The sequence below is a fragment of the Sturnus vulgaris genome, chromosome 11 (assembly GCF_052056855.1).
Source record: "Sturnus vulgaris isolate bStuVul1 chromosome 11, bStuVul1.hap1, whole genome shotgun sequence".
NCBI lineage: Eukaryota > Metazoa > Chordata > Aves > Passeriformes > Sturnidae > Sturnus > Sturnus vulgaris.
The window spans coordinates 17,100,514-17,115,796 of record NC_142253.1 but is presented as its reverse complement, the minus strand read 5'-3'; the positions used below and the strand labels follow the sequence as shown (position 1 = coordinate 17,115,796).

Here is a 15,283-nt window from a genome sequence, read left to right as displayed (position 1 = left end):
CTGCTGGCTGCATCGGGACCACCTTCTGCTACTTGAGCACAGCAGGGAACAAAGACCCTCAGGGCTTTCTTTGGGCTTTGCTGGCTCCTCACAGGCTGCTCACGCAGTGCGTGGGTAAAGAAAATGACCCTCTAGTGATAATCTGATTTTCCTGCATGTAATGGGAAATAGCGAAATGAACAAGAGAAATCAGAATTCTCGGACAGAATTGGAAATATGTCACACTAACACGGTGGTTTTCACTTAAAAGACCGTCAAGGGATTTGTAAACTGATTGATAGAAATAAAAATAATTAGTGACCCTGTTTTTAAAATGTGCTGCAAGACTATGGTCTAGCGTCCTCTTAAAAGGTTTATAAACATAGCTGTGACCTCACACCCACCTGAGTTATACAGAGCTGGAAACTCTATTTTTCAGTCCAGCACTAAAAACAGGCAAAATACTATTACAAAAGCAAGTGACTGCCAGTAATTTAACGGTGGGGGTTTAGCACAGGACTTTTGCAAACACTGCACTTCCCTTACCCTTTTAGAGGCCCCAGTTTAGTGCCTGCAGCCGGCAGTGCCACAGCGGCACAGGACGGGTCACAGCCCCCTCCAGCTGCTGTGTGACGCCATCGTGCCTGGGATGAAGCCAGGTGTGACATCAGGGGGACAACCCTCACCACATCACCTCTCAAGTCTGACGTCATCGCTCGAGGTCTGACGTCTCCGCCTTCCCCCCTCATCGCTGAGGGGAGAAGCCTTCCCGCCTCCCTCTCTCCCAATCAGCGAGGCGCTTGCGTGCCGGCTGCCCGCGGCCAATCGCTGACAGCCGGCTCTGAAGCCGCCGCCATCCCATTGGCTGTACTGGGACCGCTGCCTGGCGGTGATTGGCGGACGGCGCGGCGCGCGCGGGGGGGCGTGGCCGGGGCGGCCCGGCGGCGTGTGGGCCCCGCGGGTCCCGGGCCGGCATGGCGGCGCTGCCCGTGCCGCGCAAGCGGAGCGGCCCCGCGCTCTGCGGGGACAGCGGGGCTGCGGCCGCCCCGCCCGCGCTCCGGGGCGGCCTTCCTCCGCACAAGCGCCCCAAGAGCGCCGTGATCGGGATCGTGGACCCGTTCGGGGATAGTGATGACTTCACGGCGGATGACCTGGAGCAGATCGACATCCTGGCCTCGCAGGCGCTGTCGCAGGATCCACCCGCGGGACACGCGTGGGGAGCTCCGGAGCTGCCCCGGGCCGGGCGGCAAGGTCGGTGTGTCCCGGCGGCTGTCCCTCACTGCCCCGCTGCTGCGAAAGGGTTTGATGTCCCTTTAGGAGCCACAGAATGGCCTGGATTGCAAGGACCTTAGAGCCCATCGAGTGTCACTCCCTGCCATGGGCAGGGACACCTTCCATTGTCCCAGGCTGCTCCAAGCCCCAGTGTCCAACCTGGCTTTGGACACTTCCAGGGATGGGGCAGCCACAGCTTCTCTGGGCATTCTGTGCCAGGGCCTCACCTTCCTCACAGGGAAGAATTTCTTCCTAATATCTAACCTAAATCTCCATCAGCGTGAAGCCCCTCCCTCTTACCCCGTCACTACAGGCTCTTGTAAATAGATTTGTTCCATCTCTCTTGTAAGTTCTCTTACGGGGATTGCTGCTGCCTGTTCCCTGGCCACCAGCACCCCATGACCCCCGGTGTGAGAGGGATGGTTGGGATCCAGAGGAATAACGAGAGTAACAGTCCCAGCAGGCAGGCACACTGCATTGATCTCATGGCACCAGGAGCCAGCCTGGGACAAGGGTGCTGCGTGTTAAACCTGCCAAATAAAAAAACTGAGTTTCCTAAACTTTCAAAATGCTTTGGGTATCATATTCTGGTAGCATATTGGCTTTCAGATTTTTCTTCCCCTCCTAATTTCTACTAATAAATGCATAGCTTAACTTCCAGGTGTATTTTGAAAGAAACAAAAGCAGGGGTTTCTTCATAATGAAGCTTAAGAGCTTGAATAATCTAAGTCTGTTTTAGCAACCCTGACATGAGTCATCTCACCAGGTGAACAAGTTTTCAGTGAACCCTTGTTTGTGCATTAACTAAAGTTATCTCAGAGAATGAATCTTCAGGTTAAATGCTTGTTTTTTGCTGTGGGTCATCTTGATGGTTTAAGATGAGATGATCCTTAAGGTTCCTTTCAGTCCAAACCATTCTGTGATTAGAAATTTGAAGGTGCAGGGGTCCTTCTGTTATAAGAATTGATGCACAAGCACTAGCAAAGTTCCTGAGGTGGTTAGATGAGGCAGTTTACCTGCTTGTAATGACAGTAAAATACTAAGATATTCAGATGTATGCAATGAAAAATAAAACCTTGGTGTTGAGTCACCAGTGCTGTACATTCATCATCTGTGCTTCAGATTTTGCCTTTTTCCTGCAGCAGGAAGCAGAACAGAAGAGGGTCTGATGAGAGATGCATTCCAGTTTGAAGTGCTGCAGACACAGCATGAGGAAGTCAAACAGAAGGTTGGCAATATGCTCCCCTCTCCTCTAAATATCACATTTTTTGATAGGAATAATTGAAAGGTGGGGTAAATCCGGTCCCAAGCATTTAATTCTAATCAAAGTGATCAATAATCTTTGTAATCTAGGGCTATGTTAAAATCATTCTATTAGAAACAGCTCTAGCAATACTAAAGAGTGAGAGCACTATTTTATTCATTTCAGATTAGCAAGTGCTAATTTTTCAGTTTGATTTGTTCCCTATCAAGTAATTTCTCTGCCCTATCAGCCAGAGTTGTTTTGTTCAACTTAAAAGATTTGAAAAAGTTACCTGACATTTAAGTGACTTTGTTACTTTACCTTCTGCTGATCCTTTATGGAAAGATACTCTGTTTCCCTTTCTCCATTCTCTGTATCTTTCCCAGCTCTATTATATCCACCTTTATCAGGCAATCTCCATATTAAATACCATATTAAATCATAATTTTACAGTTGTAGAGAAGAGTCTTTCTGATCTTCTCTTCTTGCTTTTCTGAGTAACTACTTTATTATCCCTCCAAAGTCTTGTCTCTGAGTGGTGGTGGCTGCTCAGGAAGTATTAGAGACTCAATGTCATGAAGATAATGTCTGGGGATGGTACCTTGTCTTAGAGTGTTTGTTGTTTGTCCTGATGGATGTAGTAGTGTAATTAAATTATCACTGTTATGATCCAAATAGTTAATAAATTATTGATGTGTATGACGAACATTTTTTTAAAAAAAATCCCCCAAAACATAATTGCAGAGAAGGGGAAAGTGAAGGATGGTCTTGTCATATTTAATTATGCTAAAGAAAACAGTAGCTGAGGCTGATTTAATCAGAGAAAGATTAGAGGCAACATGTGTAGAATTTTTGAGCTGGGTTACCAGGAGCATTTTTCTCCCTAGAAATTACAAATACACCTAATTTTCAACAACATACTTATGCAAATACGTACTTTTGGCTATATCCATCCTTTAATGGAATTCCTCTGTTTGCAGCTGAAAGAAATGCAGGATGAAATTCTCACTAAAAATGGAGAAATTAAAATTCTGCGTGACTCAATGCAGAAGATGGAGTCTGCTATGGAGGAACAGAAAAGATCATACCTGCTACTGGAACAGCAGAAAATTCAGATTTTAAGTGAGAAAGAAAAAGAGTTCTCCAGAAAGGTTTGTGAATGTCAGTTACATGCAGATCACATGCAGAAGCTGATTTATGACTTAATGATGTCACAGGCCATTTAGTCAAAGGAGGGACATTTGTGTGAAATTTGTGTAAAATTTCCACAGTGCTTGCTTTTATTTTCTTACCTAGAAGAAAACATTTTTAAGAACTTGTTGAGGGTTTTCCCCTGCCAAAATAAAGGAGTGAAATTCAGGTGGTAGAAGTTTTCATTTACTTACTGCTTTTGTGAAGCCATCCCGAGGATATTGCTATTGGAATGTATTTTAGAGTGGGGAAATGTGACAGAACATGCTTTGTGGCTCTGACCAGATTGCTATTCCTGCTGCAGTCATCTCTGTGCAGGCCCTGAAGAGGGCAGTGGCTGTTTTTGTCCACTTGGCTCTGCAGTTGCAGCCTCACTGGAGTCGTGCTCTGCTTTGCTTTGTCTTAGCCACTCACAAAGGCTTCTTGCCTGAACTCCTGGCACTTGGTTCTCAGACTTTGTAGGACATTTTCAGGGCTAAGGTTCCTAAAAATGGAGATCTTGTGCCGAGTTCACAGTAAGTAGATCCTGATCTGGAGCTCTCATGGTAACTCAGTTGCTCTGCAGTTGCACCACCTCTAAACTGGTAAAATTATCCTGAATTCCTCTTTCAGTTACAGTCCTTGCACTCTGAGCTGCAGTTCAAGGATGCAGAAATGAATGAATTAAGAACACGACTTCAAAACTGTGAAAGAAATAAACAACTTTCTCAGGCAGTTCCAACAACAAGGTAGGGGGTTGGAAAAGGAATTTGTGTTCATTTTTGCAGTACATGTGTTTGAACTATTGAAGAGGTTTTCTTTCTTCATGTAACTCCTAGCTCTGTTGTCTTTAAAAAATACAACAGTAAAGTCTGATGACATCTATGGAATTTGCTCAAAAAAGAGCCTTCCTGGTATCTGTGATAGAAGTTCATAGTGAAGTACCTTTAAAACATCAGTGCAAAGAAAATAGATTGTTTAGTAAAATAATTACAAAAGAAATACTGATTTGTCTTTTTATCTTAGCCCTAAAAAGAATCTTGTGGTACAAGTGAAATCAGAAGGATGTTCTCCACAGCCAGGAAGAAGATCTTTTCCTACAAAGGAATCCTTCAATGCTGAAATGTCCACTAAGCCCTCGTGTTCTTCAGGAAATTTGATGGCCCTGACTATTTCAATCAAAGAAGGTAAACCCATGTACAGCTTGCAACATTTTTAGCTGCATGTGAACATTTTACACTTGAGAAGGATTTTGTGACTGAACAGTCATAAAAAAACTGTCAGTTCACAGTTATTTGTTTTATTTTGGTCTTGCTTAATATTTTTCCACTTTATACCAACTGGAGTTAAAAAGCCATGACTGAAATTTGCATGAAGATCGTTTTAATTCATACTTTAGTACCAGATGCCAGGATGTCAATGATGAAGTGGCCAGTGGCTGCAATAAAAAACTTTATTGCGTGATGAACTAAAACATCCAAATTGTTCATCTGTCTTTTCTCATTGCATAAAGAATAGGAAATAATTTGCTTATTTCTTGGCCTGCTAGTTAGCTAATGCATGTTTTGTATTCTTGTTCTAGCATTTTGGGGATTGGATTTTAAAGGGTACATACTTAGCCACCTTGAAAGAAGCAACTGAAACAATATACTCATTTCCTCTTTTATATGTAGGGTAGTAATTCTCACAAAATTGTATCTTGAAATTCATTGAGTAGAGCTTAGGAAATTAATATCTGCATATAATTGAAGATTGCTCTAATATGAAACAAAATTAGTGGTTTTTTATAGCAATGGGAAATAAAAAATAGAAGAAATGTGGATATCACCAACTAATCTTTACTTGAAGAGTCATGAAAAATCTGAGATGTTGCTGTCAGTTACACTGTTCATTCTAAAAATATGGGCAGTGGGAACTCCAGCAAAAAGAAAAATTCAGTAGCCTGAAAGCATTGGTATTGCTATTGTTTGTTATGGTAACAACACTCAATATGCCAATTCGTTTGAAAAAATACATTTGTTTACTTTTTTTTCTGAACTCTGCAAGGCTTTTGGCCTTGGTTTGCTTGGTAATTGTGACATATAGAGATGATTAAAATATTATCTAACACTGTGGCTGTGTGTACAGGATGGGTGCAGATCTGTGTTCTCCCAGTCTCTGTTTGTTTCAGACAGGAAGATAACTCATCCTGAAGTCTCATCCCTGAAGCAGCACAAAGCAACAGGAAAAAACAGTTCCTACAACTCTGTCCCCAAACGAAAGACACAAGGTAATATTATTCTCATAATGCAGAAATAAAACCAGGGAAAAGGTATCTTTAAAAAAAACACCACAACAACACTATAAAGCATTTTAAACAGTCAGCTCCAAGAATTCTTTAGGGTACTATCTTAGTTACAGTTGGCAGTGGAATTGCATCACATAATTTCAAGGTCTGGATTGGAAAATGGAGGGCAAGTCACCAGAACAGCTGGGATATGTGATCACAGCCTATTAAAATACCTCGTACTATAACTTGGTTTCTATTTAAATACCTTAAATTCATTTTTCTGAAAATCATCCTCCTGTTAAGAAAGAAGATTCATAATGAAAAAAAGATTTTGAGGTTGCGAGCCCTCTAAATAAGGGTGATCTTCTGAAATACTGATTTTTTTGTTGTTGATGATGGCAAATCTCCTCCAAAGAAAATTCTGCATCCTTCCAGGTTCTATCTTGCTGAATGCACTGATGAAGCAGCCCATTGTCCCTGGGTCATTTCTAGGACTCTGCCACCTTCTTAGCAGCAACTCTGAGCTTCTACCTGGAGCTGTGTTGCCACCCAACTCTTTGGATACGTAAGTTTTGTTTTCTTTGTTAAACTGTGGCATTCTCTGTAGTAGGAAACACTTGGTCATGCAGGACAGCTCATTCCCTGTGGTAAATCATGCTCTGCTTAGGCCATTTAGGGCAAAATTTGGAACATCATTCTGCATCTTTGATTATCACAGATACTAAACACTGGAACATCACTAAAAATAAATTAGGTTAATTATCTGTTAGGGGAAGGCACAGAACTAAACCTGGGAGTTCAGCAGCTTGCATTGCAATGTGGGAAGCACAGAAACATGATCGTGACTTAAGGGGGAAGAAAATGCTGAAGATGTGATTAAAAGTTGGTTTTATATCTTCAAAACAGAAACTCTGTTCAATTTGTAATGTACAGTTTGTGTGCAACTTTCCAAGATATATTTATATTTCCTGGTAAAGCATTTTAAATATGAAGATTGGATATGAATTATAGTTTTTCACTTTACAGAATTAGACTCTAGGTTCTGACATACCTTTCCTTTTTTATTATTAATAAAACCTAGAATGCTTTGAAATGTCTCTTCCATGCAGGCATCAAGGAATAGGATGATGTTTTTCCTATTTTGGAAACAGACATCTCCTAGTACTCTGGCCTTTCTATTATCCAATTCATAATATGGATAACTCAGATTTCAACTCTGTTCTCTGCCTTTTCTTGTGAAGCATTTCCCTTTTACTTTTATTTGGACAGGAAGCCCACACAACTCCCCAGCAGCAGGACAACTCAAGAAGGAATTGCTCCTCTTGTATCCCTGCAAGAAGCTCAAAAACTGGCAATAACAGGACTGAACTTGATTGCTCTAGATGAAGGATTATCTGAGGGAAGCCCAGCAGAAGGCCAGGGAAGGCTCTTGCCCCTCACACAGAGCAGGATCCAAGGTGCTGTCCATCTCCTGCCCTTGGTGGAGCACCACATTGGTGCCTTCTGCCAAGCAGAGCAGCTCGGGGACACGGCAGGGAATGGAGCTTGTGGGACACACCCAGCTGCTGCTTCCAGAGCCAGCACGAGCACGGTGTCGAGCAAGGAGGACTTCAGGTCATCCCTTGAAGAAACTACTCTTGTATCACTGGGGATCCTTTATTATTTAGTGTTCTACAGCTGGGATGTTGTCCACACATTGCTGTCTGCTGAAATGGAAAAAAGTTCTGCTGCTGGAGACGAACAGGTTTCCAACATGGACAAAAATGGATTGTGTGACAATCAGTGTGACAATAAAGAAGAGAGCAGGACACAAGGAGGGCTGCCTGCTCCACAGGATCCTCCCAATACTGATGGAGCTCAACATCCTTTGTTTAAAAAGCTGCTTCAGATTTTAGCTTTCTCTGCTGCAAGGGGCTCCCAGGCCGACAATATCCTGAGCCAAAGCCTAAAGGTTTTGGTGAAATTAGCTGAAAATTCAACTATGGACTTGTTAATAAAGTAAGTCAGTAAAAGTTTTAAAATTATCTCAGAGTGCTGTTTGGCTGTTTTCATTCTCTGTTGAAACTCATCTGGGCAGCTTCCAGTAGAAGTTATGCTATGTATGAGAGAAATCACATCTCAGATCACATTTGAGAAGCAGCTGAGGATCTTTCTACTGCCTTTTCTGTTAATGAGTGTAATAATCATCCCTGATCAATAACAAGGTTTGCTGATGATGTTCATATGAAGCAGATGTTGTTGCCTCATTGAAAGTGAAGCTTTATAACATTCATTTTGGGGTTTTGGTGATTGCTGGGAGGTGCACAAGGAAGGAAAGCACAGGATCTCATTCTGGCAGGTAAAACTGCCACTGTGAACTACAGTGACTGCAAAAGTAACAATGTTTTCCAGCATGCTTTGTATTTATGATAGATAATTTAAGATTGGGTATGTTCTGAACATCTAGAAAGGCACAAATTTTGATGCTGTCTGCAAAAAATATTTTCAACTTGTAACTGCACTTCTCTTTTCTAACTAAGTTTTGTTTTGAAGTTTCCAGCACTTACTGAGTAGCCAGATACTGCAGCGCTGCCTGCACCCCGAGACTCCTCTGCCTGCTGTGCTGCTGACTGTGAGACTCCTGTGTGCTCTTGCTCAGCACCACCTGTTGGTTGCTCAACTCTGTTCTCATTCAGGTAAAAAACTCAAGGACACAGGGAACTGTTACCATGACTAAAAGTAATGCAAACAGGCCTTGCTCCAAGGTGCTGAAATCCCAGAGGGCAAAAAGCCTGCGTAACTGAAAACTTGTTTTCTGCTTATGATTTGGAGAGTATTTGTGGTATTTGTCTACAAGCAGTGCTTTTGATAGCCATTTTAAAACCACTTTTTAGATTGTATATTTAAGATTGATGAGGAAAAGGGGGCTTTTGAGGAGTTTTGAAGATAAATTTACCTGTGTTCATGGCACTGTTTAGAGATACCAGTACTCTGCATGACAAATGATCTCTGTTCAGTTCCTTATGAATGAACCAGGACAGGATTACCACAAAGGCAAATATTAAGCTTAGGGATACCAATTTACTCAGCACTGCTGAAGATGTGGGAAGTAAAACAAGAAGCTGAGCCTGTAACATGAGTCCTAGGATAGAATTAATTTTTGTCATGAACAAGTGGCTGGTTGGAAAAAGAACAACGTTCTCTCTGTTTCAGATACTTGCCTTCTCCTTGCACTCTACATGTACATAACATCCAGGCCAGATAAATCAGCATCTGAAATGCTTTGGCTTCAGCTGGAGCAAGAGGTAACCACGGCTGTGTCCATGTGCTCTTTCCTTCTCCTTCCAGCTGGGGGAGTGGGAGGAGCATGACTGCACACATTGTCTGAAAACAAGTTCAATCTCTAGCTGAAATACAAAACTGCAAGTATGGGCTTGCAGTAAGGGATTACAATGATTTTTGAAAGGACCTGCTTGAAACTGAATGTTTAACTATCCTTGAAGAGAGGATTGGTCATAATAGTCTTTTAAGTCACTGAAAAAACCAAGGAAGATCCTTGGATGGCTGCAGATGTTCAGCACTAAGCTTTATTTTGCTTTTAGAGCAATAAAAGATTAAAAAGAAGCAAGATTTGTGTTTCATTTTGATTGTGCTTATTACATTTAAAAGGCAGTCTATAGTGATTTAAGATTTATATTCCTTGCATTCAATTGAAATGCTAACTTGGTCTTTACCAGTCATGGTTATATATAGAAAGAGTAGCTTTTAAACCTAATTTGTGTTGTTTGTACAGACAGAAGTGACTTATTTGAGGTTCTATTTGCTCTACTTCCCTCATTTTGGAGGATATTGAACCCTTTCTATTACCCCCACCTGCACTGTAAGTGTAAACACATTATTTGTATATGCAGTGAATTAAAGGCCACTCATCAGAAAGTTGAGAAGTTTTCTATGCAAGGCAAATTCTGTCTGTAAAGTGTTACAGGGAAAAAAACTTGTACAACTTTGAGGGTAAAAGACATCACCTGTGAAGTGAAAAAATACCCCAAGAATATTTGCAACTAGCAATGCATTATCATAACTTAGCCCTCACTCTAACACAGCCTGTGTTTGTAACAGTCAGTCAGGCTCCTGACACGCTGCATGTGGTGCTCCAGACCAGCAGTTTTATTTCCTGGCACAGACTGTCAGTGCAACCTCGAGGTATGTTCACCACACTCCCCCGGTTTAACCTGTTGAGAACTTCCAAGTACTCAATGCTGAAATTACTTTTTGCCTCTTTTATTTTTTTGCTGTAGAGAAACAGAAGTGTCCTGTACTTTAGAGGATGCCACCTTCTAGGAAGCTTGCTTTGGCTTGCTAGAAAATATGCTGAAATTTGAAGAGATTAAGCAGTAAAGTTCATATTGAAATAAATTTTCTGCTCCTATATTTTTGCTTTGTATATTAAGGCACTGTTTTTCCTTTTGCAGGTGGTTAAGGCACTAATTGTGATGTTGCACAGACAGTGGATGAAGATTAGATCTGAGACCAGCTCGTGTGCACATAAGGAACGAGTTATTCAGTTTTTACGGGATGCTGTTTTACTCTTGCACAGCTTGTCTCAGAAAGATAAACTGTTCCATGAACACTGTTTGGAAGTTCTCCATCAGTATGACCAAGCCATGCCAGGTGTAAGAGCCATTCTCAAAAAGACTAAAAAACTGAGTGCCTCTGAAGGTAAAAATCAGTCAAATGTTGGCTTTTTTCCATGGTACAGAAATAAAAATGTCACTTCTTTTTTAACAAGTACCAGAGCTGGTTGTTCCTCGGACCTCTGGAAGCAGTTTAGATTGGATATTAGGAATAAATTCTTCCCTGTGAGGGTTGCCCAGAGCAGCTGTGGCTGCCCTATTCCTGGAAGTGTCCAAGGCCAGGCTAGATGGGGCTTGGAGCAACCTGGGATAGTGGAAGGTATCCCTAAAAAAGGCATTAAAGAAAAGAGGGGGAGAAGTTTGTGTGACAAAACACAAACCTAAAGACCTGTTTGCATGGAACCTCAAAAAATTTATTTGCTGTAGTCTTCTACCATCAGTATGTTCTAAAGTGCAGATACCAGCTATAATTATACTGTATGAAGCAGGAGGAAAAAAGAAAAATCATTCTCTGAAACATATTATTTTTTGTTGCAGAGCTGATTTTGGATGAATTGTATCCTCCTGAGCCAGAAGACCAAGGAACAGACTCCAGCTAGCCAACAGCAAAGATATCTGTCCTTTCTCATCTGAGTCATCATTGCCAATGCAAATGTGAACTTTGAATCATCCTTTTCAGTGATAATCTTGGGTTGCACTCGCAGCACAACAAAGGTTTCTTTGTTTTAATTATTTCAGTGCTACCTAAGTGTAGTTGAAAGCAAAGGAATTTTGATGAATGGTAGTGCAAACTCACTTAATGGCTTATGACCGGTTCTGGTTATGAATTTCATCCTGTATGAAACAGCTGTGAATGGAATGGGAATTTCTCTCTAGTCTCTATTTTACTGTGACTACAGCTGAATTTATGATGCTGAATGTGCTGAGGTGTTTGGCATCATTGCATTCATATGAAAGCCTTCTGAACACACTTGTTTCTTTTGTACTGTACCACTTCCTTGTGTGTCTTCCAGAATTTTCATATTGTTGATATTAGTAAACAGTTTATGGTGATTTTAAAAACCCTTCTAGAAATAACTTAAGCTTTGAATTTCTTGCTGAGGATTGGTCACCTGAGCTCACTCAATTTCATGAATCTGCTGGAAGTGTAATTACTGAGATGCCAAAACAAAAAATACTAGAACGTACATTTTATAATTCCCCTTAGAAGAGTAGGATGGTACCGTTGAGAAGTGCATCCTTGGCAATAGAAGGTTATTTAAATGTATGCAGAATGGCTGGGGTTTTGGTCATAGAGAAGATGAAGCATCTCATTCCTAGGATTCAGCACCAAAGGTTGGAGGAAAAGTTCCTGCCTCACCCCAACGGGGTGCATGATCCTCACTCACTGTCACACTGGCCTGCAGGTCATCAACTAAGCCTTACACCCTAAAAAGGGAAGTGTGGTGTTATTAAAATGAGCCCACAGGTGTGTTTTTTCAGATGGGAGAGCTCTTTTCAAGCCTGGAACCAGGAGAACAAGAGACTGTACGAGAGTGAGAAGGAAGCCTTTGGAAAACTGGGAGGAATTCTGTTCTCTGGTCATGCCCAAAGGGGCTGTGACTCACCCTGCAGCAGAACCCACTCTGTGTGCTCAGCAAGCTCCTGGCTTGGCTCTTGCATTGGAAGAGAACTTTCCTAGAAATGCCTATGCAGGAAGAACTGGAATAATAATCCAGCATCTCCCAAGGGCCAAAGCTCCTTCCTCCCGCCAGCCTGGGCTCAGCCTCCTCCTCCTCCTCTCTGAGCAGTAGCTGCACCAGGCAGGGCCAGGTCGTTTCTGTGAAACACAAGCTGCCAACTGCTCCTCTCAGTAACAGGTTTCAAATCCCTTGTAGCATCTGGAAAACTGCCATGTTCTTGCTGAAATGCACCAAGGAAGGATGCACAGGCACAAAGCAGAAAAAGTCTGTGTGTGCTTGCCTGGTCACAACCATGGAACTGTCACCAGGCCCTGGACAAGACAAGCTGCAGATGTTGGTGTGACAAAAAACATTTGACTTGTCCATGTAAAATAAATAAATAAGCAAATAAACAAAGCAATCCTAAAAAAAGAAAAAAGAAAAACCACCAAACATTTCCTGGTCTTTAGGATTAGAGAAAAGAGCTGGAAAGTGCATGGAAAAGCCCTTTCCTTCCTCAAAACCAAAATAAACATTAAGATAACTCCTTAAAAACAGCCCAATGAGCAGGAGCTGTGGTAAAGCAGTATCTGGCTGTGAGCCTGCTGTGAGGGGCAAGCTTAGAGCTGTCCTAACAAAGATATGACAGTCACAGTACCTCAGATATCCCAAAAGGCAGTGATCTGCCATCACTTTTCAACCGTTCTCACCACTTAATTTCTCTAAACAATTTGAGTTTACAGAGATAAGACACATTGAACCCATTTGGGTGAACAGACCAAATGAACTGTTAAAGGTTTGGACAAAAAACAGTTCCATAAGGAATCCCAAACTGTTGAAGCAATCCAGTTATAAAAAGTTGTTTAAAAATACTTGGCTTCATCTAAAGGGTGTGTGTATGGCAACTTGGAAAAAGGGAGAAGTGGATTATTGCTAAACTTTATATAAACAGAAGACTTATCTGTGGAAAAAACTGGTAGGAAAACTAACTGTTCCCTCCTGGCTCTGCATCCCTTCCCATCCACCCCCTCTAACAGACAACACCCAAACATGTTCATTTACATTCTCATTGAGTTTTCTCCCAACTCTGGACTTTAAAGTAGTTCAACCCACACTCCATACACCGTACAGATCCAAACCCCTACACTTTGGCTGGCAGGAATCACAGTAACATGGTGTTACTGTGAAATTAAACCACAGCTTTTAGAATCGAAGGCATTGTCTGTTCATATTCCTGAGGAACAATGATGCTGTACTCCTAAAGAGAAAAGGCAGAAAGAAATATACTTACAGAAGCACCAGAATTTTTTAAGACAGTGGTCATTTACAGTGACCAGCCTACAGTCCTGACCTACAGTCAGGATTATTTTAAGATTATGCTGACCTTCAGCAATTCTTCCCTTTTTACTTTCTCCTGGAATTTTTCTCAGGATTAAAAAGATCCAGTCATGTATGAAACAGCCGCTAATCCCTCATCATCAGTTCTTTACTCCCTGAGGAATTCCCACCATAGCAGCTTTTCCATAGCCAGTCTGCATTTCCCCACCGTGTTACAGATAAGCTGTGTCTCCATATTAACTGAGAAAAGCAATTTACTCTGGCATCAAGCACAGGCACGAGACAGAACAACGAAGTATTGAGCAAAGGAAAGCACTAGGCATGTTCCACACACAATTATCACATTCCTCAGCAGCAGCCACCCATCTGCTTCCTTGCTCCTGGGGATGGCAACCAGGGTTTCCCCTTGGCTGAAAGCTGAGCTCACCAGAGCTGCTTTTTCCTGCTCAATGAAACCTTGCTCAATTCTACACCTTTCAGAATCATTGACTTGGTGAGGTTGGAAAGGGCCTCTGCAGCTCATCCAGCCCGCAGCTGAAACAAACTTTCACAGAGAAGCCAAACAACTGCTTTGTGTCACGTCAGGCCTCAAAATTCTGTATTTTTAAACCAAGATGACATATGTGAAGATGGCAAATACAAAATACTTTGTCCTGTAGCACACAACATCCCTGACCTGAGCTGGGTATATTCATATTAATCCCACGAGCTACTGCTTAAAAGCCTGTGCTAAACAATTAGAACAAAGTCATCCAACCACTGGATGTTTTTGTTACAGTCTGCAATATTATTTATGGATATAATGGCCAAATGGTTACACAGGGTCAAATGCAGCAGTTCTGCCTCAAGAGACTCTGTGTTTTCTCCTCTGAATGTAACAGCAAATGCAAACTTCCATTTCCAGTGTAAATTGTAATAAAATGTACATTATTAATTGTAATTTAGCAGACTGGTAAGAAAAGGTGATGTGTGATCTCTACAGAGATCTACAAACCCACTGTGGCTGAAGTTTACCAAAGTACTTCCAAGAGCAAGGGCCAACATTTTCACAGCCTGAAGTTGACTGCCAGCACTGAGCATGGACTAATCTGAAAACTTAGTCCTAAAGCTTGTCAATGCAATAGCTGCTCAAAGGCTAACCTGCTTTTGAAAACATCCAGAGGAAATAGCCACTTTATTTTCATACCTGGTCAGAATGTAATAACCAATGCCTGTAGTGTCATAACAGAGGAAACACAAACAGTAATGTTTTAATCTATGCATTAATCATGTTGTTGGTTGGTGTTTTGACAATGAACAATTTGTTTTGCTAAAAAACCTTCTTTACAGCACAGCTGAGCTGCAACCCCTGTCCAGCAGTCTGTAAATGACATCCTAACTGATCCCAGGGATAAGGTACCATCAGAGAGTGAACCACAAATTACATTGCAGGAGCAAAAAGTGTTGGAATGAAAAGGCTGCAGCAGCTGATTTCAAAGTTATTTTGACTGCAGTAAGGGAAATGGGATATCAGGGGTTGTTTTAGAATGGCTAACTGGTCCTGAGGGGGGGCTGCCTTTGCAGAGGACACAATTCCATCAGTGCAGAAGCCTGAGCTCTTGAAAGGATAAAGTAAAATTTTCTTCACCTTTCTCTCACCTTGGACAGATTTAACGAGTATGTTTTTCCCCTCCTATATGGCTCACTGAAAAGCTGTAAATTTGACCAGGTTCCTGTGGTACAGGCTGCAAAAACATCT

At 41.8% G+C, this 15,283-nt stretch overlaps 1 protein-coding gene across 3 annotated transcripts; it reads left to right on the top strand.

The window, feature by feature from the left end:
- The first annotated feature begins 917 nt into the window (after positions 1-917).
- Positions 918-11,623, top strand: ATRIP (ATR interacting protein). Of its 3 annotated transcripts, none has more exons than XM_014869735.2 (13): positions 918-1,230; positions 2,397-2,479; positions 3,475-3,645; positions 4,298-4,413; positions 4,691-4,851; positions 5,835-5,933; positions 6,369-6,498; positions 7,203-7,931; positions 8,466-8,608; positions 9,126-9,217; positions 10,032-10,115; positions 10,385-10,631; positions 11,084-11,623. In XM_014869735.2, the coding sequence occupies exons 1-13, from the start codon at positions 954-956 to the stop codon at positions 11,143-11,145; spliced, it is 2,394 nt and encodes a 797-aa protein (XP_014725221.1). In that variant the 5' UTR covers positions 918-953; the 3' UTR covers positions 11,146-11,623. The 3 variants fall into 3 exon arrangements, with proteins under 3 accessions (XP_014725221.1, XP_088027777.1, XP_088027778.1); XM_088171651.1 differs by having other exon boundaries at positions 954-1,230; positions 2,394-2,479; XM_088171652.1 differs by lacking the exon at positions 10,032-10,115 and having other exon boundaries at positions 954-1,230; positions 2,394-2,479.
- The last annotated feature ends 3,660 nt before the right edge of the window (positions 11,624-15,283 follow it).